At 47.1% G+C, this 22,457-nt stretch overlaps 1 protein-coding gene across 3 annotated transcripts in view; it reads right to left on the bottom strand.

Annotated features, from left to right (window-relative positions):
* Window positions 1–20,931, bottom strand: part of LOC139267267 (ras GTPase-activating protein 1-like) — a 237,031-nt gene extending 216,100 nt beyond the window's left edge. For all 3 annotated transcript variants that reach the window (XM_070885318.1, XM_070885309.1, XM_070885326.1), the window contains exon 1: window positions 19,473–20,931. In XM_070885318.1, the coding sequence (XP_070741419.1) occupies window positions 19,473–19,795 (323 nt within the window). In that variant the 5' untranslated portion in view covers window positions 19,796–20,931. The remainder of the gene's footprint in view (window positions 1–19,472) is intronic.
* Window positions 20,932–22,457: the final 1,526 nt, after the last annotated feature.

The following is a 22,457-nucleotide window of genomic DNA, read 5'->3' on the forward strand; positions in this document are numbered from 1 at the left end:
CTCACCGGGCTAGGCATGAAGGCACACAGGGTCGGCGCGCCGGCCAGCAAGATCGCTCCCTCAACTGGATACATGAGCTTGGCGCTCGGCTCCCAACTTCGGCCCTTTCCGCCCCGGGTCAAGTACCTCTCCTCTCACTCTTATCACATTAACTGTTACCGCTGTCAAATTCTTCACCTTTGTTGTTACCAGTGTAGTACAGTGTGTCCAGGACTGCAATGTGGACAGTTTGTACATAGCAGAGTTGAGCTTTTACAAGCCACCCAACTTTTATCAAACTGCAACTGTCAGTTATAATGCACAGGATTGTCATTCAACAGAGAGGCCGTACAATTTGAGTTTCAATTCCAATAGGAGTGCAGACATTTTTGGCCAACATGGAATTGCAAACTCAAATCAAATCTCCTAAACTTTGCCTCATTCCATGGACGTTTATGTTCATATATTCATATAGAATGTTCCCAATATTGAGGAAGTCCAGAACCAGGGGCCACAGTTTAAGGATAAGGGGTAAGCCATTTAGACCGAGATGAGGAGAAACTTCTTCACCCAGAGAGTGGTGAACCTGTGGAATTCTCTACCACAGAAAGTTGTTGAGGCCAATTCACTAAATATATTCAAAAAGGAGTTAGATGTCGTCCTTACTACTAGGGGGATCAAGGGGTATGGCAAGAAAGCAGGAATGGGGTACTGAAGTTGCAGGTTCAGCCATGAACTCATCGAGCCTGCACCGCCATTTCAAAGGGCTGAATGGCCTACTCCTGCACCTATTTTCTATGTTTCTATTATCTGTTCTGCCTTCATATCAAGACTGCCCCAAGGAAATACCAATACAGGCACTGCAGCTTGTACAAGGTGTTCAATCCCCTTAAACAATGATTTTTCAAAAGCACGAGTTTGTTCAGTACATTTCTGCAGAAGCTCCGTTTCCCAAGATGGTGCCGTTAGCACAGATTTCAATGGGACTCGACCAGGTAAGACAAGCCTTTTCAAATCGGTATTTAGCACTGTCCTTAAAAATGTCCTCATTGGCAAAACTCTCAAAAACATCGTCATCATTGGTTTTGATGACGAGCGACGTCACAAACTGTTATCCAAAAAAAAAACGGCCCTTTTTTTTTCAATAAAAAGGACTATTATACCACTGGCGAAACTAGCAAAATGGCCTTAAATTTATTTAACTCCAAAAAACTTTCAGCTCCATTTTCGATCGTTACGGTGGCGAATTTCTAGCCCTTGGTTCTCCACTATTTCCGGGAGGTTTATTGCGTCTTCTTCCATGAAGACAGACATGAAGAGAATACAAGCCTAGTCTATGCAACCTGTCCTCATAAGTTAACCCTTTTATCCCAATTTCATTCTGGTAAATCTGTGCGGCATCTCATCCAAGAACAATTTGGCCTTCCTGAGATATAGTACATAGAACTGAATGCTGTACTCCAAGTTGGGTCGAACCAGAGTTTTATATAACTGTAACATAACTTAGACGCCTTTGTATTTCAAACCCCTCGTGATAAAGACCAACATTCCATTCGCCTTTTTAATTATTTTTTTATATCTGCATATTATTTGTGAATTCTTATTTTAATTAATGGTTATATTTTTGATACTTTTTAATTCATGATTTTATCATATATCTAAAATAGAGACACAGTAACAGATAAGTATGTAGCACAGGTATTGTACATCAAGGAATAAAATGCAACAGCCAATGCAACAGGGTATTCACATACAACATGTACAGGATGAAAAGGGTAAAATAAGAGTGGATGAAACATCTGGCTATTCATTCTGTAAAACAGGGACATAGTGGTGAACAACAAGAATGTGTGTCTTTAATTTAAGTCTTGGAAGGGTAGGAGGGGTATTCTTTGGACTGGGAGCACTGGAAGTTGTGTGTTAGCAATGTAGAAAAGGTAAAGAAGGGTGCTCAATTCTGCCAACAATAGGCTCGGCCCAAACTGCGGTCCCTAACCACCGACTCCATCCCGCTCCCTAGCATCAATCTGAGGGTGAAGAAGACTGTTCGCAACCTAGGTGTCAATTTGTTTCCAGCTACATATCCGCAGCATAACTAAAACCGCCTTTTTCCACCTCCGTAACATTGCCCGCCTCTGTCCCTGCCTCAGCTCTTCTGCTGCTGAAACCCTCATTCATGCCTTGGTTACCTTTAGACTTGACTACTACAACTCACTCCTGGCTGGCCTCCCACATTCTACACTACGTAAACTTGAGGTCATCCAAAACTCAGCAGTGTCCTAACTCACACCAAGTCACGATCACCCATCACCCCTGTGCTTTTTGACCTACATTGGCTAAACAACACCTCGATTTCAAAATTCTCATCCTTGTTTACAAGATCGCTCCATGGCCTTGCCCCTCTGTCTCTAAACTTTTTCATTCTCACAACCCCACAAGATGTCTGCGCTCCTCAAATTCTGCCCTCTTGAACATCTCTCATTATAACTGCTCAACCATCGGTGGCCATGCCTTCAGCTGTTTGGGCCCTAAGCTCTGGAACTCCCTCCCTAACCTCTCCGCTTCTCTACATTCTTTAAAGACGCTCCTTAAAACCTACCTCTTTAACCAAGCTTTTGGTCATCTGCCTTAATTTCTTCTTTTGTAGCTCAGTGTCAAAGTTATCGGTTTTGTTTTGTAACACTGCTGTGAAGCACCTTGGGATGATTTACTATGTTAAAGGCTCTATATAAATAAAAGTTATTATTATTATTGAGGGCATTTCTCTGTGTCCCTTCATGGCCATGCCCACATCCATCTCTAACCTTCTACAACCTGCAATCCCCTTCCTACATTAAAACAGTGTTATATAAATACAAGTTGTTTAGTAAGTGCGGAGAGAGGAGGATCCTAGGGGTAAAAACAGTGGTTAGGGAATTTTGCAGTGCTGCTAATAAAAGGCATTTTAGCCTGGGTTCATAGTTGTATAGGAACAAAGGGCAAGAATTTCCACTTCATTTTCGTCAGGAAATCAACCGGCGAAAATTTCCACTTCATTTTTTTTTTAAAAAAGAATTCCACTGGCATTTTCAAAATATCGCTGGGGAATGCATCACCCACATGCACCATCAAAAAAAACTGCTAAATGCCCACGAAAAGCAGCCCGAGCTGGGCGGTAGGTAAGTAGCCCTGCAAAGAAAGGCAAATTAAAGTTTTTTTTATAATTCTTTTCAAATTATTTTACAGCGATTAAGTTAAAAAGGTTCTTGAGACGGTTTTCTGATATTTTATTTTTGTTTCGTGGAAAAATAGTTGTGTGTTTACCCCCCCTCCCTAAGCCCAGCTGCAGTCTCGGTCTAAACTTGAGTAATTACCGTCCATCTTGGTTAAGAATCAGCCAATTTGCCCAGGATCACATTTAACCACCGAGAATCTACATGCAAGATCCATTTTCTCGCTGGGCGGTATTTTTTCCCCTTTTTTTTTAAAAATGCAATTTTTCGCCGGCGGCATTTGAAGAATCATAGCAATCTTTTTGGGCGACAATCCGGCGATGGTGGGTTTTAGGGAAATTCTAGCCCATAGAAACAGGAGGCGGCCATTCAGCCCCTCGATCATTCAATCAGATTGTGGCTAATCTGTACTTCAACTATTTACCAGTCTTCGATCCATTTAACTATAGACCCCAGTCTTGACAGTTTCAGTTGACGCAGCATCCACAGTCTTTTGGGAGAATGAGTTCCAGTTTCTACTACCTCTTGTTTGAAAAACTGCTTTCTAATTTCTCTCCTGAATAACCGAGCTCTAATTTTAAGGTTGTGCCCCCTTGTTCTGGATTCTCCCACCAGTGGAAATAGTTTCTCTGTATCTCATCTATTGAATCCCTCAACCTTCTAGACTTAAGGGAATACAGGTACAAAAAATGTTTATGCAATCTGTCCGCATAATTTAACCCTCTATGCCCTGGTAATTCTGCACTGTACCACTCCAATGGCCAATATATCTTGGGTTCGATGCCTGAAACTGAACACAGTACTTCAGATAGGGTCTGACTAAGGCTCTGTATAATGAAGCATCACTCCCTCCTCTTTATATGCCAAATGCCTTGAAGTAAAGGCCAACATTCCATTATACTTTTTCAACCTGTGCACTAGGACGCCTAAATCCCAACGCTTCTCCACAGTTCCTAGCAACGTTCCCCCTCATTTTGGAGGTGCTAGGCAGCCCCTTTATGGGACTGCGCAAACCATTCAAAACACTGAGCATGCACGTTTTTTTTTAAATATTGAAATGTCAGCTGCACGGGTTCCCTGCAGCGCTGCGTAGCTTAGAGGGAACATTGGTTCCTGGTCTCTCGCCATAAAGAAAAACCACACATTTCTCCATCTACCAGTCTTGCCCACTCACTTAATCTATCTTAACTCCCTTTGTAAAATCCTGCTCCCATCTACATAACTTACCATATGTTCTAATTTAGTGCCACCTGCAAACTTGGATATACAATTCTCTATTCCTTCATCAAAGGTCATTTGAAAGATATGGTGAAAAGCGGAGGCCCGAATACAGATCTCTAGGGAGCACATCACATCCCACCAATCAATTCCCCTTATCCCTACCTCCCACCAATTACCAACCCATGTCACAAGGCTTTTTTTTTTTTAATTCTTTCACGGGATGTGGGCATCACACATCCCTAATTGCCTTCGAAAAAGGTGGTGTTGAACCGCCTTCTTGAAGCTCTGCAATCCGTGTGGTGAAGATACATAAATACAAGTTGTTGTTGAACTCAATTTTAAAACAAATACATTCAAGGGATGTGGGCGTCATTGGCAAGGCCAGCATTTATTGGACTTGGAGGGGGCAGTGCTCCAATGCACCTGCTGCCCATGTCCTTTTAGGTGGTAACGGTTGTGGGTTTGGGAGGTGCTGTCGAAGAAGCCTTGGCAAGTTACTGTAGTGCATCTTGTAGATGGTACACATTGCAGACATGGGCGACAGTGGTGGAGGGAGTGAATGTTTAAGGTGGTGGATTGGATGCCAATCAAGTGGGCTGCTTGGTCCTGGATGGTGTCGAGCTTCTTGAGTGTTGTTAGAGCTGCACTCATCCAGGCAAGTGGACAGTATTCCATCACACTCCTGACTTGTAGATGGTGCAAAGGCTTTGGGGAGTCACTAGCTACAGAATACCAATCCTCTGACCTGCTCGTGTAGTTATAGCATGTGTGTGGCTGGTCCAGTTAAATTTCTGACCAATGGTGAGCCCCAGGATGATGATGGGGGATTAGAGGATGGTAATTCCACAAAATCAAGAGGTAGTGGTTAGACTCTCGCTTGCTGGAGATGGCCATGGCCTGGCACTTGTGCGATATCAATATTACTTGCCACTTATCAGCCCAAGCCTGAATGTTGTCAAGGTCTTGCTGCATGGGGGAAAAGGACTGCTTCATTATCTGAGAAGTTGTGAATGGAGCTGAATACCATGCAATCAGCGACTATCCCCACTTCTAACCTTATGATGGAGGGAAGGTCATTGGTGAAGCAGCTGAAGATGGTCGGGCCTAGGACACTGTTCTGAGCAACTCCTACACCGATGTCCTGGGGCTGGGATGATGGACTCCAACAACCACAACCATGTTCTTATGTGCTAGGTATGACTCCAGCCAGTGGAGAGTTTTCCCCCTGATTTGAGATTTACTAGGGGCCCTTTGATGCCACACAATGCTGCCTTGATGTCAAGTGCAGTCACTCTCACCTCTGAAATTCAGCTCGTGTCAATTTTTGGACCAAGGGTGTAGTGAGGTCTGGAGTGGAGTGGTCCTGGCGGAATTCAACCTGAGCATCGGTGAGCAGGTGAGTAAGTGCTGCTTGATAGCACTGTCGACAACACCTTTCATCACTTATACAAAAGTAAAATACTGTGGATGCTTGAAATCTGAAATAAAAACAGAAAATGCTGGAAATACTCAGGTCTGGCAGCATCTGTGGAGAGAGAAACAGAGTTAACATTTCAGGTCAGTGACAGTCATGCCCTGAAACGCTAACTCTGTTTCTCTCTCCACAGGTGCTGCCTGACCTGCTGACCTTCCATCACTTTGCTGATGAACGAGAGTAGACTGATGGACCGGTAATTGGTCGGATTGGATTTGTCATGCTTTTTGTGGACAAGACATACCTAGGTAGTTTTCCGCTTTGTCGGGTAGATGCCATTGTTGTAGCTGTACTGGAAAAGCTTGCTTGAGGTGCAGCTAATTCTGGAACATGTCTTGTCTATGTGGTGAAGGTACTCCCACAGTGCTGTTAAGGAAGGAGTTCCAGGATTTTGGCGCAGCGACAATGAAGGAATGGCGATATGTTTCCAAGTCAGGATGGTTTGTAACTTGATGGGGAACTTACAGGTGGCGGTGCTCCCATGCACCTGCTGCCCTTATCGCTTTAGGTGGTGGAGGTTGTAGGTTTGGGAGGTGCTGTCAAAGAAGCCTTGGTGAGTTGCTGCAGTGCATCTTGTAGATGGTACACACTGCAGCCACAGTGCTGGAGGGAGTGAATGTTTAAGGTGGTGGGGATGGGGTGCCAATCAAGCGGGCTTTGTCCTGGATGGTGTTGAGCTTCTGGAGTGCTGTTGGCGCCAACCTGTTGAAGCTGCAAAACAGGACTACATGCATGCTCAACAGCAGAAGCAGCATGCTATAGACAAAGCCAAGCAATCCCTCAACCAACTGATCAGTTCAAAGCTCTGTAGTCCTGCCACTTCCTGTCGTGAATGGTGGTGAACAATTAAACGGGAGGCAGAGACTCCATGAACATCCCCATCTTCAATGATGGCGAAGCCCAGCACGAGAGTGCAAAAGACAAGGCTGAAACATTTGCAACTATCTTCAGCCAGAACCTGCAGGTCCACACCATCACAGAAGCCAGTCATCAGCCAATTCGATTCCATGTGATAAAGACTGGATACAGCAAAGGCTGCTGGCTCCAAAAAACATCTGGGATGTAGTACTAAAGACTTGTGCTCCAGAACTAGCCATGCCTCTAGCCAGTACAGCTACAAAACACATCTACCTGGCAATGCAGAAAACTACATAGGTATGTCCTGTCCACAAAATGGGCAAATTTAATCCGGCCAATTACAGCCCCATCAGTCTACTCCCAATCATCAGCAAAGAGATGGAAGATTTGTCGACAGTGCTTTCAAGCGGTACTTACTCACCAATAGCCTGCTCGGGTTGCAACAGGGCCACTCAACTCCAGACCTCATTACAGCCTTATTCCAAACATGGACAAAAGAGCCGAATTCCAGAGGTGAGGCGAGAGTGACTGCCCTTGACATCAAGGCATCATTTCACCAAGTGCGCATCAAGGAGCCCTAGTAAAATTGAAATCAATGAAAATTAGGGGCAAAACTTTCCACTGGGTACAGTCATATCTAACACAAAGGAAGGTGGTTGTGGTTGTTGGAGACCAATCATCTCAGCCCCAAAGCATCGCTGCAGAAGTTCCTCAGGGCGGTGTCCTAGGCCCATCCATCTCCAACTGCTTCATCAATGACCTTCCCTCCATCATATAAAAAGGTCAGAAGTGGGGATGTTCGCAACTCCTCAGATAATGAAGCAGTCCGTGCCCGCATGTAGTAGACCTGGACAACAATCAGGCTTGGGCTGATAATTGGCAAGTAACATTGACTCCACACAAGTGTCAGGCAATGACTATCTCCATCAAGAGAAAGTCTTACCACCTCCCCTTGATATTATTAAGAACATAAGAAATAGGAGCCGGAGTAGGCTATGTTGCCCCTCGAGCCTGCTCCGCCATTCAATAAGACTGATCTGATCCTGGCCTCAACTCCACTTCCCTGCCCGCTCCCCATAACCCTTGACTCATTTATCATTCCAAAATCTGTCTATCTCCATCTTAAATATATTCAATGACCCAGCCTCCACAGCTCTTGGGTAGAGAATTCCAAAGATTCACGACTGTCCAAGAAGAAATTCCTCCTTATTTCTGTTTAAAAGGGCGACCCCTTATTCTGAAACTATGCCTCCTAGTTCTAGATTGCCCCATGAGGGGAAACATCCTCTCTGCATCTACCCTGTCAAGCCCCCTCAGAATCTTAAGCGTTTCAATAAGATCACCTCTCATTCTTCTAAACGCCAATGGGTATAGGCCCAACTTTTCTTCATAGGGCAACCCCTTCACCTCAGGAATCAATCTCGTGAACCTTCTCAGAACTGCCTCCAATGCAAGTTTATCTTTCCTTAAATAAGGAGACCAAAACTGTACGCAGTACTCCAGATGTGGTCTTGTCAACGCCTTGTACAGTTGGAGCAGGACTTCCCTACTTTCATAGTCCATCCCCCTTGCATTAAATGCCAACATTCAATTTGCCTTCCTAATTACTTGTTGTACCTAAATGCTAACTTTTTGCATTTTGTGTACAAGAACCCCCAGATCCCTCTGTACTACAGCATTTTGTAATCGCATCCTATTTAAATAATAATTTGCTGTTTTATTTTTCCTACCAAAGTGGATAACCTCACATTTTCCCACATAGTCCATCTGCCAAATTTTTGCCCACTCACTTAGCCTATCTATATCCCTTTGTAGATTATTTGCGTTCTCCTCACAACTTGCTTTCCCACCTATCTTTGTATCATCAGCAAACTTGGCTATATTACAATTTATATTAATGAAGGGACTGAGTGTAAACAGTTGAGACCCCAGCATCAATCCCTGTGGCATCCCACTAGTTACAGTTTGCAAACCTGAAAATGACCCATTTAGAACACAAGAACATAAGAAATAGGAACAGGAGTAGGCCATACGGCCCCTCGAGCCTGCTCCGCCATTCAATAAGATCATGGCTGATCTGATCATGGACTCAGCTCCACTTCCCTGCCTGCTCCCCATAACCCCTTATTGTTTAAGAAACTGTCTATTTCTGTCTTAAATTTATTCAATGTCCCAGCTTCCACAGCTCTGAGGCAGCGAATGCCACAGATTTACAACCCTCCGAGAGAAGAAATTTCTCCTCATCTCTGTTTTAAATGGACGGCCCCTTAATCTAAGATCGTGCCCTCTAGTTCTAGTTTCCCCCATCAGTGGAAACATTCTCTCTGCATCCACCTTGTCAAGCCCCCTCATAATTTTATACATTTCGATAAGATCACCTCTCATTCTTCTGAATTCCAATGAGTAGAGGCCCAACCTACTCAACCTTTCCTCATAAGTCAACCCCCTCATCCCCGGAATCAACCTAGTGAACCTTCTCTGAACTGCCTCCAAAGCAAGTATATCCTTTCGTAAATATGGAAGCCAAAACTGCATGCAGTATTCCTTCCAGGTGTGGACTCACCAATACCTTATATAGCTGTAGCAAGACTTCCCTGCTTTTATACTCCATCCCCTTTGCAATAAAGGCCAAGATACCATTGGCCTTCCTGATCACTTGCTGTACCTGCATACTATCCTTTTGTGTTTCATGCACACGTACCCCCAGGTCTCGCTGTACTGCAGCACTTTGCAATCTGATTTTTTTCTGCCAAAGTGCATGACCTCACACTTTCCAACATTATACTCCATCTGCCAAATTTTTGCCCACTTAGCCTGTCTATGTCCTTTTGCAGATTTTGTGTCCTCCTCACACATTGCTTTTCCTACCATTTTTGTATCAGCAAACTTGGCTACGTTACACTCAGTCCCTTCTTCCAAGTCGTTAATATAGATTGTAAATAATTGGGGTCCCAGCACCGATCCCTGCAGCACCCCACTAGTTACTGGTTGCCAACTCGGTTTTCTGTTCGCCAATCCTCTATCCACACTAATATATTACCCCCAACCCAGTGAGCTCTTACCTTGTGCAGTAACCTTTTGTGTTGCACCTTATCGAATGCTTTCTGGAAATCTAAATACACGACATCAACTAGTTCCCCTTTATCCACTTTGCTCGTTACATCCTCAATCGAATTACCATTGTCGAATCCCCCACCATCAACATCCTGGGGGTCACCATTGGCCTGAAACTTAAACTGGACCAGCCACATAAATGCTATGGCTACAAGAGCAGATCAGAGCATTCTGCGGCAAGTGACTCACCAAGCCTTTCCACCTCCTACAAGGCACATCAGAAGTGTGATGGAATACTCTCCATTTTTTTTAGATGAGTGTAGCTCCAACAACACAAGAAGCTCTACACCATCCAGGACAAAGCAGCCCACTTGATTGGCATACAATCTACCACCTTAAACATTCACTCCCTCCACCACCGTCGCTCCTTGTCTGCAATGTGTACCATCTAAAAGATGCACTACAAAATTCACCGAGGCTTCTTCAACAGCACCTTCTAAACACACAACCTCAATCACCTAAAGGGACATGGGCAAGAGGCACATGGGAATACCATCACCTCAAAGTTACCCTCCAAGTTACAGAGCACCCTGACATGGAAATATATCGCAGTTCATTCATTGTCACGGAGTAAAAATCCAAGAACTCCCTACCCAACAATACAGAGTACCATCACCATCCGTCATGAACACGGCTCTACCACCTTCGAGGGCAATTAGGGATGTGCAATAAATACCGGCCTTGTCAGCAACACCCACATCCCTTGAATGTATTTAAAAAATTGAATTAAACAACTTGTATTTATGTAGCACCTTTAACGTAGTAACAAAGGTCCAAAGGCACTTCACAGGAGCATTACAAAACAAAATTTAACACCGTGCCACATGAGGAGATATTAGGGCACATGACCAAAAGCTTAAAGAGGCAAGTTTTAAGGGGCATCTTAAAAGGAGGAGAGTGAGGTACGGAGGTGGAGGGGTTTAGGGAGGAAATTCCAGAACTTAGGGCCTCGACAGGTAAAAGGCCACCAATGGTAGAGCGATTTAAAAATCGGGGATGCACAAGAGGGCAGAATTAGAGGAGCGCAGATATCTCAGAGGGTTGTAGGGGTGGAGGGATTTGAAAACCAGCATGAGAATTGTAAAAAAAAAAACCACGAGGTATTGCTTAACTGGGAGTCAATGTAGATCAGTGAGCACAGGGGTGATGGGTGAATGGGACGTGGTGCACGTTAGAACATGGACAGCAGAGTTTTGGATGACCTCAAATTTACAAAGGGTAGAACATGGGAGGCCAGCCAGGAGTGTGTTGCCATAGTCAAGTTTAGAGGTAACAAAGGTATGGCTGAGGGTTTCAGCAATAGATGAGCTGAGGCAAGGGTGGAGTCGGGTGATATTCCGGAGGTGGAAGTAGACGGTCTTGGTGATGGCGTGGATATATGGTCAAAAGCACATTTCCAGGTCAAATATGAAACCAAAGTTGCAAACAGTCTGGTTCAGCCTCACACAGTTGCCAGGAAGAGGGATGGAGTCAGTGGCTAGGGAATGGAATTTGTGGTGGGGACCAAAGATAATAGCTTTGGTCTTCGATACTTAAGAGGAAATTTCTGCACATCTAATACCGGATCTCAGACAAGCAGTCTGACAATTTAGAGACAGTGGCGGGGTCCTGAGAGGTGGTGGTGGTGAGATAGAGCTGGGTGTCGTCAGCGTACATGTGGAAACTGATACTGTATTTTCAGATGACGTCGTCAAGGGGCAGCATGCAGCTGAGAAGTAGAAGGGGGCCAACGATGGATCCTTGGGGAACATTTAGAGGCAACGGTGCAGGAGCGGGAAGAGAAGCCACTGCAGGTGATTCTCTGGCTACGATAAGATATACAAGAATGGAACCAGGTGAATGCAGCTGGACGACACTGGAGAGGCGTTGGAGGAGGATGGCGTGGTCGACTGTGTCAAAGGCTGCAAACAGGTAGAGAAGGAGGAGGAGGGATAGTTTACCTTTGTCAGTCACATAGGATGTAATTTGTGACTTTGATAAGAGCCGTTTTGGTACCGTGGCAGGGGTGGAATCCTGATTGGAGGGATTCAAGCAAGGAGTTCTGAGAAAGATGAACACAGATTTGGGAAGAGACAACGCGTTCAAACGTGAAAGAAAAGGGAGGTTGGCAATGGGGCAACAGTTTGCAGGGAATGAGGGGGTCAAGAGTTGTTTTGTTTTTTTTGAGAAGGGTGATATAATAGCAGATTTGAAGGCGAGGGCGACAGCACCCGAGGAGAGGGAACCATTAATAGTATCGGCTAACGTGGGAGCCGGGAAGGGAAGTTTGGTGATCGGCAGTTTGATGGGAATAGGGTCAAGGGAACAGGAAGTGGTCTCATGGACAAGGTGAGCTTGCAGAGAGCACGAGGTAAAGATCGGAGAGGAACTGGAGAAATATGCAACTTCAGGGCTAGGACAGGGGGGAATCTTAGAGGAAGTATGGCCCGGTGGGCTAGGGGAAGGAAGGGAAGTGGCAGAGGCGGCTGATCGGATGGTCTCAATCTTATTGACAAAGAAGCCCAGGAGCTCCTTGCACTTGTTATTGGAGGGGAGGGCTGAGAAGACAGGGGTGAGGGGTTTAAGGCAGTTTGCAGTAGAGAAAAGCCAAAATGATTCTGGAATAGTGAGCAGTTTTGGCAGATGAGCACAGGAACTGATAGTGCTGTGTGTGATCCAGCCAGATCTGGCGGTGAATGGCTAAACCAGTTGTCTGCCATATCCATTCATGTTTGCATCCCTTGGACTTAAGGGAGCAGAGATGAGGGCCATAGCTGGGGGAAAGCTGCTAGGACGAGAGAGAGTAATGGTTTTAATGAAGACTAAAGGTGGATGCGAGGGTGTGGTTAAGCAGATCGGTAACTGCAGCAATGTCATTGTGAATGGAGGGCCAAAGGCTGGACAGTTGGAATTTTGAAAGTGCAGTTGTAAGTGAATTGGGAGGAATATTTTTCCCCAGGGACGAACACAGGAGGGAGTTGGGTTGGGAGCAATGTTCCCTCTAATTTTGTTTTGGGCCAAGCGGTCCATTCAAAAATCCATGTTTCTCAGTTTTGGCATTTAAAAGCTGATGAGCCAGCTGCGCGGGAACTCCAGACCGCTGCGCAGCTTAAAAGGAACATTGGGTGGGAGCAGGAAGGGGATGTGGGTAAAGAGTGATACAAGGACATGATCAGTGATGGCCTTATCTGTGATTGATACGATGGGAGTAAAGAGGCCACATGAGATGACATGGTCGAGGGGGTGGCCGTGAACATGGGTTGGGGAGTTTACATGGAAGAAGAGATTAAGGTAGGATAGGAGGGCAGTGAATTCAGAGAAGAGAAAGCATGATGAATTGAGATGGAGGTTGAAATCACTGAGGAAGAGAAAGTAGTGAAGATATGAGAGAAAATGTTTGTGGTACTTGAGTGAGCGGTATAGAACGAGGCTTTTAAATGAGACGAGAGAGGGTGAAACAAAGCGAGATTGCTCAAAAAGGAGGAAAAGTGCCAGAGGAGTAAGGGGACAAACCAAGGTGTGATATGGTGATAAGAGCCACACCGCCACCACGATGGCAGGGCAGGGAGGCTTCATTTAGAGGGAAGGTGTCATCACTCTTCAGCCAGGTTTCCGTCAAGGCTATGATATCGATGCAATCATCCACAATAAGCTCATGGATGGCAAGGGCCTTGTACAGAAGTGAACGGACATCCTGGGGGGAGATGCGGAGAGGGGCGGTGACAGCTGATCCGCTGGCAGAGTGCATACGATACCAATGGGAGGAGAGAGTTGGATGGGGAGGATATTGGCAAAATTAGCCCCCAGCATGTGCGCTATGAAGGTCAGCGAAAACGAGAGAGGGGAGGGGATTTGGGAGTTCATAGTACCCAAGCGGGGAGAAATGAAAGGAAGCATGACGACAGGAGAGAAATGTAGTAAACAAAAGGGAGGGGAAAAGTGATTGGCTCAAGTCCGGAGTGGCAGCCAAAATGCATACATGAATGGGCGCAGGGAAAACTCAAGTTAGAGGGGCCTGGTCACGTAGCAATTATTAGGATACATATATCGTGGTAGTAACAGAATAGATAGGCAACAATAGGAGCAAGTCCAGAGTTAAAGTCAGAGGTCCCGTGGTGTGATAAAGTTTACATAGGTAGGGTGGAGTCAGCATGGAGCATCGACGAATAGTTGTCCAAGTTTGGAGACAGATGTTGATGTGTTCATAATAAAGGATAAAACTGAGTACTGTGTACAATGAGCAAGTGAGACCTTAGCTCCTTTAATGAGACTCCAGAGTGCAGGTACCTTGTCAGTGGCCTGCTTATATACCGTGCTCCCAAGAGATGATGGGATCCCTTGGGACTCCAACAGGTAGGCCCTCTGGTGGTAATGTAATACAGGTTACAAGGGGTTAAATACATAACATCACTCCCCCGTAAAGTCAATAGTACACTTATTTACAAGGTGAGACAATCTGGGGCTTGTCGCTCCCTTGCTGATCGTCTCGGTACAAATGCAGGTGTGGGTGAGTTGGTTAGTTCTTCACTGGGCTGCTGGGGATGGTGAGTTCGGCTTCGTGGTCAACCATGTCAGTTGCCACTTGTGTGTGTGTGTGTTGGAGGGTCAAAGTTGGTGGTGTCTTCTTCAGGTTGTTCGTAGCTGTTGGTGAACCACAACTTGATTTGGTCCAAATGTTTTCTGCATGTTAATACATTGGCTAATTTGACCTGAAACACCCTACTCCCCTCTTTGGCTATGACCGTGCCAGCGAGCCATTTGGGACCATGTCCATAATTAAGTACAAACACAGGGTCCTTGACCTCAATATCGCATGACAAATTTGTGCAGTCATGGTACACACTTTGTTGATGCCGCTTGCCCTCCACACGATCATGGAGATCAGGGTGGACAAGAAAGAGCCTTATTTTGAGCGTCCTTTTCAAGAGCAGCTCGGCTGGGGGAACCTCGGTAAGTGAGTGGGTTCAGGTGCGGTAGCTGAGTAGCACTCGGGATAGCTGGGTCTACAGGGAGCCTTCAGACATGCTTTTCAAGCTTTGCTTGATGGTCTGAACTGCCCGTTCTGCCTGGCCGTTGGATGCGGGCTTGAACGGGGCAGATGTGACGTGCTTGATCCCATTGCGGGTCATGAATTCTTTGAATCAGCACTGATGAAACACGGCCTATTGTCGCTGACTAGGACATCGGACAGGCCTTCAACGGCAAACATGCTCGTAAGCTTTCAATAGTGGCCGTGCTTAGACATTATTGCACATTCAATCCATTTTGAGTAAGCATTCACAACAACCACGAACATTTTGCCTGGAAACGGGCCCGCATAGTCCACGTGGATCCTCGACCATGGTTTGGAGGGCCACGACCACAAACTTAGCTGAGCAATGCACCCAGAGAGGCACCGCTAAGAGCAAGTGTTGCACTGACTCTAAATCTGAGTCGATGCCAAGCCACCACACATGGGATCTAGATATGGCTTTCATCATTACAATGCCTGGGTGGGTGCTGTGCAGTTCACAAAATGAACGTATGTGTCTTTCTTGGGCAAGACCACACGATTGCCCCACAACAGGCAGTCCGCCTGCAAGGACATTTCGTCTTTGCGCCTGTGGAACGGCTTAATTGCCTCCTGCATCTCCGCTGGGATGCTGGACCAGCTTCCATGGAAGACAGTTTTTTTTAAAACCAAGGACAGTAAAGTATCCTGGCTGGTCCAGGTCCTGATCTGGCAGGCTGTAACGGGGGACTTTTCATTCTCAAATGCCTCCATGACCATGAGCAAGTCCGTAGGCTGTGCCATTTCCACCCCGGTGGTGGGCAATGGCAGCCAATTAAGAGCATCAGTGCAGTTCTCGGTGCCCGGTCTGTGGCAGATTACATAGTTGTATGCCGACAGCATGAGCGCCCATCTTTGGATGCGGGCAGAGGCACTGGTGTTAATCTCTTTGCTCTCAGAACAGCGATATGAGCAGCTTGTGGTCAGTTTCAAGCTCAAACTTGAGGCCAAATAAGTACTGGTGCATTTTCCTTACCCCGCAAATGCACGCCAGAGCCTCTTTTTCAATCATGCTGTAGGCCCTTTCGGCCATGGACAAACTCCTGGACGCATAAGCGACCGGTTGCAAAATCCCTATTTCGTTAGCCTGTTGTAACACACACCCGACCCCGTATGCCGATGCATCGCAAGCTAGCACAAATAGTTTACACGGGTTATACAGGACAAGTAGTTTGTTAGAACAGATTCCTGGCTTTTTTTAAAGGCAGCCTCTTGTGAATTCCCCCATACCCAGTTGCCTCCCTTGCGCATGCAAGGGTGCTGGCAGAGTGCTTAACCCAGGTCGGAAATTAACAAAATAGTTAAGGAGTCACAGGAATGACCCCAGCTCCGTCACGTTCTGTGGTCTCGGCGCGTTCTTGATGGCCTCTGTCTTGGCGTCGGTGGGTCTGATGCCGTCTGCTGCGATTCTTCTTCCCAAGAACTCGACCTCCTGCGCCAGGAAAACACACTTTGAGCTTTTCAACCTGAGTCCCATGCGATCCAACTGACTAAGAACCTCTTCCAGATTCTTCAAGTGCTCAATGGTGTCCCGACCTGTAACCGGTATGTCGTCCTGAAAAACCACAGTGCGAGGAACCGACTTTAGCAGGCTCCCCATGTTCCGTTGGAAGATTGCCGCAGCCGACTGAATCCCAAACAGGCATCTGTTATAGATGAAAGACCTTTGTGCATGTTGATGCAGGTATTTCTAGATTCCTCCAGCTCCTGCGTCAGGTAGGCCGAGGTCAGGTCCAGCTTGGTGAGCGTCTTCCCTCCAGCCAGGGTCGCAAATAGGTACTGGTCCTGTAGCAAAAAAACGGTTAATCGTTTCTTTATAGTCCCCACAAATTCTGACTGCGCCGTCCTCTTTAAAGTACCGGGACAATCGGACTGGCCCACTCGTTGAATTCCACCAGCGCAATGATGCCTTCTCATTGCAGCCTGTCCAGCTCAATTTCCACTTTCTCATGCATCATGTACGGTACCACCCATGCCTTGTGGTGGATGGGTCGTGTACCGGGAACCAAATGGATCTGCACTTTCGCCCCCGAGATGCTTCCAATGCCTGGCTCGAACAACGATGGAAACCTGCTCAGAACCTGGACACATGAAGCGTCGTCGACGGACGAGAGCGCTCGTATGTCGTCCCAGTTCCAACGGAATTTTCCCAGTCAGTTTCTGCCAAAGTGGGGCCATCCCCTGGCACAATCCACAGCGGGAGTTTGTATACTGCTCCATCATAGAAGACTTTGACTTCTGCACTGCCAATTACAGGGATTAGTTCCTTGGTGCAAGTCCTTAGTTTGGTGTGAATGGGGCCGAGCTTGGGCCTGTGTGCCTTGTTGCCCCACAGCCTGTCAAAGGCCTTTTTACTCATTATGGACTGACTTGCACCCGTGTCCAGTTCCATAGATACTGGAATTCCGTTGACTTCAACTTTCAATATTATTGGTGGACATTTCGTGGTGAATGTGTGTAGCCCATACACTTCTGCCTCCTCGGTCCGAGTTTCCAATTCAGCCTGATCCACAGTGGATCTATCTTCCTCTGCAACATGGTGGTTTGCAGCTCGCCTGCACATTCACTGGAGGTGTCCCATTGTTCTGCAACTGTTGCACACAGTGCTTGAAGCGGTACCGATGGGGCCAATGATCACCTCCACAGCGCCAACAAGGTGTTAACTGCCTCGCATTAACGATTGATGGTGGACTCCGAGACAACTGAGGTCGAGCAGCAGCAGCCGGCATGTACGTTCTGCCATGTATATTCCTGCTCGTAAACGACGTTACTTTGTGCACAGTACTGGCCGAAATTTCTTTAATCTGCGAGATGTGTTTGGTGGTCGCTGGTGGACATAAATGCCTGGGCTATTGTTGCGGCTTTACTTAGATTCTGAGTTTCAACAGTCAACAGTTTGCAAAAGATTACTTCATGGCCAATGCCCAGTACAAAAAAGTCTCCCCGCATTTGATCTAGGAACCCTTCAAATTCGCAACGTCCTGCGAGGCGCCTTAGTTCAGCGACATACTCGTCACTTCCTGGCTCTCCGACATTGACACACATAGAACCGATATCTTACCATCAAAGCGCTTTCCTTAGGATTTAGGTGCTCCCGGACCAGCGTACACAATTCTTCACAGGATTTAGCTGTTGGATTTACCGGAGATTCTTCATAAGGCCATAGGTTGTTGCCCCATACAATTAGGAGGATTGCCCTTCGTTTGGCAGCGTTCTCATCCCCTTCCAGCTCATTGGCCAAAGTAATGGTCGAGTCTCTCCACAAAGGCCTCCCAATCGGCCCCTTCTGAGAACTTCTCCAGGATACCAACTGTTCTTTGCATTTTTGCGCGGTTGTTCGTTACCTCGTCGCCAATTGATGTGTTCATAACAAAGGATGAAACTGAGTACTGTGTACAACGAGCAAGTGCGACCTTAACTCCTTTAATGAGACTCCAGAGTGCAGGTACTTCGTGGGTGGCCTGCTTATATACCATGCTCCCTTGGGACTCCAACAGGTAGGCCCTCTGGTGGTAGTGTTGCAAGGGGTTAAATACATAACAGGTGTAGCGGGCGAGTGAAATAAAAATAGATCAATGCAGATTTAGCATTGGCATGGGTAAAGATCGATGGAGAGACTCCTGTATTAAACTTATGCATTGGATGTAAAAACACAAATACCACAGATGATTTTTGTGCAGGAACCAAAATACAAATTCATACTGAATAAGGGTTAGCAGTTTTACAAATATGGGGTTCATTACACTGGCCGTGTGCACCTGGAGAATTGATAACCACGAATCACAAACCACACACTTCCTTGTATCATCTGCACGATTATAACCCAGAACGCTCACTAACTCCCAACAGCCTGCTCTGACAGCAATACAGAGCTGCACTTTCCTGAGCAAATCTATTCATGTGTTTAAATAAAGACAGCGCGTTTGGAAATTTTGCAAACGTGCTGCCTTTATTTAAACACCGTCCATTTCAAGTGTGTAAGCAACCCACCACTGAAAAGTACAAGTTAAACGTACCAGCCCCGCTCCACCACAGCTACTCGTTCAATTGAAGCGACTCTCAAGGCAGATTTAAAGTCATAATTTAAGCAAAATCACTTAACAGTAAACAATAAAATGTACGGGATACACATGATACACGACCAAAAAAGGCAAATAAATACTTTCAGGTGATCCCGGTTTCCTCCCAACAGTTACATTGCACACTTCTGATATCCGTTACCAACTTCCAGCACAATTTACAGGATTTAGGATCCTGGATTGTCGCAACATCTTCAGCACCAAACAAGTTAAATAGAGATTGCTCAGAAAGGAGGCAATTTTGAAATTCTCAGATAGTTACACATCAATCTGCATGGGGCAAATAAAAACAAGAAAACGAGTTCCCGGGTCTGACTGAGCTGTGAATCACACTCCTGTTGTTGCCAACAAGCAGCATTTTGCACCGTGTTCTTTCAATTAGTTTAGTGTTGACAACTGCTGGGATCCAGGTGCAATGGCAGGGCCGCGGTTCTTTGTTCTCGGTAGCCCTCCCCCGCCCCCCGGTGCCCACACAAGCCCCTGAGCGTCTCTTGCTTGTTACTCACTGGTTGGTCGGAGGTGCCATCAGCGGGATCTCCACTTCTTCCTCTTCGAATTCATGGCCGTCGAAAGAATCCACTTCGTCCGGGGGCAAGGGAAGGCCAGGGGCGCCGGCCACAGAAGCAGCGGGGCCCGCCACCGGAACAGGGTCGGAGAGGGGAGAGGCCGGGGCCGGAGAGCAGGAGTCCAGAGCCGGGAGCGAGCCCAATTCGGAGACTTTTTGCGGCGGAGACTGGAAAACAACCGTCTCTCCATCTCCGCCTGGAGCCACCGCCACAGTCACAGCCGCCACCAGCAGGCATTCATTCCCCACTTCCGCCGCCATCATGGTCACAACACACACACACACACACACACCGGGGGGGGGGCGGGGAGAAGAGACAAACTTTTTTATATTAGATATAAAAAAACATGCGACGGGGTGGGGAAAGGTGGAATCGCAACTTCAATGAAAGAGCACGAGAAGAGAGTTCATGACTTCATCTGTCTTCCTTCCGCCAGTCAGTCAGTGGTCCGCCCGCCAGGGGCGGGGAGCTCGCTCTCTCTCCGGCTCCGCGGGAAGGGGAGCCCGCCGCAAGGCCGCTCACTCAGGGAGAAGGTGATGGGGGAGCCCGCCGCTCGCTCACTCACTCACTCCGGGAGAAGGGGGTGGGGGAGCCCGCCGCTCACTCACTCACTCACTCCGGGAGAAGGGGGTGGGGGAGCCCGCTCGCTCACTCACTCACTCCGGGAGAAGGGGGTGGGGGAGCCCGCCGCTCACTCACTCACTCACTCACTCCGGGAGAAGGGGGTGGGGGAGCCCGCTCGCTCACTCACTCACTCCGGGAGAAGGGGGAGCCCGCTCGCTCACTCACTCCGGGAGAAGGGGATGGAGGAGCCCGCCGCTCGCTCGCTCGCTCACTCACTCACTCACTCACTCCGGGAGAAGGGGGTGGGGGAGCCCGCTCACTCACTCACTCCGGGAGAAGGGGATGGAGGAGCCCGCCGCTCGCTCGCTCACTCACTCCGGGAGAAGGGGGTGGGGGAGCTCGCTGCTCACTCACTCCGGGAGAAGGGGGTGGGGGAGCCCGCCGCTCACTCACTCACTCACTCCGGGAGAAGGGGGTGGGGGAGCTCGCTGCTCACTCACTCCGGGAGAAGGGGATGGAGGAGCTCGCTCACTCACTCACTCACTCCGGGAGAAGGGGGTGGGGGAGCCCGCTCACTCACTCACTCCGGGAGAAGGGAGAGCCCGCTCGCTCACTCACTCCGGGAGAAGGGAGAGCCCGCTCGCTCACTCACTCCGGGAGAAGGGGATGGAGGAGCCCGCCGCTCGCTCACTCACTCCGGGAGAAGGGGGTGGGGGAGCCCGCCGCTCACTCACTGCGGGCTCCGGCCGCTCAGAAACTCGAGCGCCAGCACAAGCTCGCGCTGCGGCCGTTGGTTGCAGTGTCGCCGGCTCGCGCCCCTGGGTCGCTTCCCGCCCCACCGCCTGTCACTCACAACACCGGCGCGCGCAGCGAAGTCAGTCTTTTCTTTCTCTCCAGCTGTCTGTTTCTTGCGCAACTTTACTTGCATCCGAAGAGGTGGGCACCGGAGGGACTGGAGTGCATCATCACGCCCGGCAACCAAATTTTAATTTGATTTTACGTTTTAAAGTTAATTTGTTTTAATTGCCGGTGCTTTTAGTGTCCCCTTCCCTTTTATAGGGGGCACTGGGGAAAAATTGTGATTTTAGTGCCCAAAAAAAAAAACCAAAAAAAGAAAAACACAAAAAAAAAACAAAAAAAGGGGGGGAAAAAAAGGGCCTTGTAAATGTCTGGAGTGTCACCCAGGTTGGGTGGCACCGTTATTGTTTTATGTTTTCACAGGTAGACTCTAAAAGAGTTACTTGCATCCGAAAAAAAAACACAAAAAAGGGGGGAAAAAAAAATGGGCCTTGTAAATGTCTGGAGTGTCACCCAGGTCGGGTGGCACAGTTTAATGTTTATGTTTTCGCAGGTAGACTCTAAAAGAGTTACTTGCATCCGACTCAGGCTCGGGGAATCGACTGCACTCCCGAGCAATTATTGGAACGATGCGCTCTGCGATCCCGCGACACCTAAGGCTATAAAAATCAGGATGAGTAGCTGTACGCGAGAAAGAGCTCATCGTTCATAAAGAAAGACTTGGTTTTATATAGCTCCTCTTTTTTTAAAATTTCAAAATATACTTTATTCATAAAAAAATCTGTACAGTACATTCAAAGGCATTTCAATACTTTTAGCTGCGGTCAGCAATCCCATACAATATTATTTGGGTGCTGACGGCAGTTCCGTTCGTCTCACGATGTCTCAAAGCGCTTTACAGCCAATGAAGTACTTCTAGAGTGTAGTCACTGTTGTAGTATATGCTATTTTGATGCATATTATTTTAGACAAATTAAGACAGCTCCGATTGTTTCAATGAGTTGTCATCTGTTTCACTGATGGCCGTAAATCTCACGTATGGCACTTCCTCGATGCCGACAGCCTAGTTTAAGATGTCTAAACTTTCGCAACTTCCATAAATATATCAAACCTCAACATCCTCAATTATTTTTATCATTTTTTTAAAATTCTGATCTTGCATAGTAACCTGCAAACCTGCTGAAAGTATGAAAATATGTTTAAAAATACGTAGGAATTACTATTATACTGTGGTCTCCCTTATTTGGGAATCATGTTTATTGATTTTGACTTTAAAGAATTACAACATGGAAACAGGCTACCGGTCCGTGTTGACATTTACCGACGGAGCAAATACTTCTAATCACATGTACAAACATGCCAAACTGATGGCCAGGTTATCAGCTAATCTACCAAGCCTGTCCCATTCAGTTATGTTGCAACTAAATAAAGACTTGGTATTTCTATAGCGCCTTTCGTGGTCTCAGGCCATCCCAAAGCGCTTTACAGCCAATGGTACTTTTAAAGTAACACAGCAACCAATTTGAGCACAACAAGCTTAGATAAACAACAATGAAATAATGA

This window comes from Pristiophorus japonicus, chromosome 1 (genome assembly GCF_044704955.1).
Source record: "Pristiophorus japonicus isolate sPriJap1 chromosome 1, sPriJap1.hap1, whole genome shotgun sequence".
Taxonomy (NCBI): Eukaryota; Metazoa; Chordata; class Chondrichthyes; family Pristiophoridae; genus Pristiophorus; species Pristiophorus japonicus.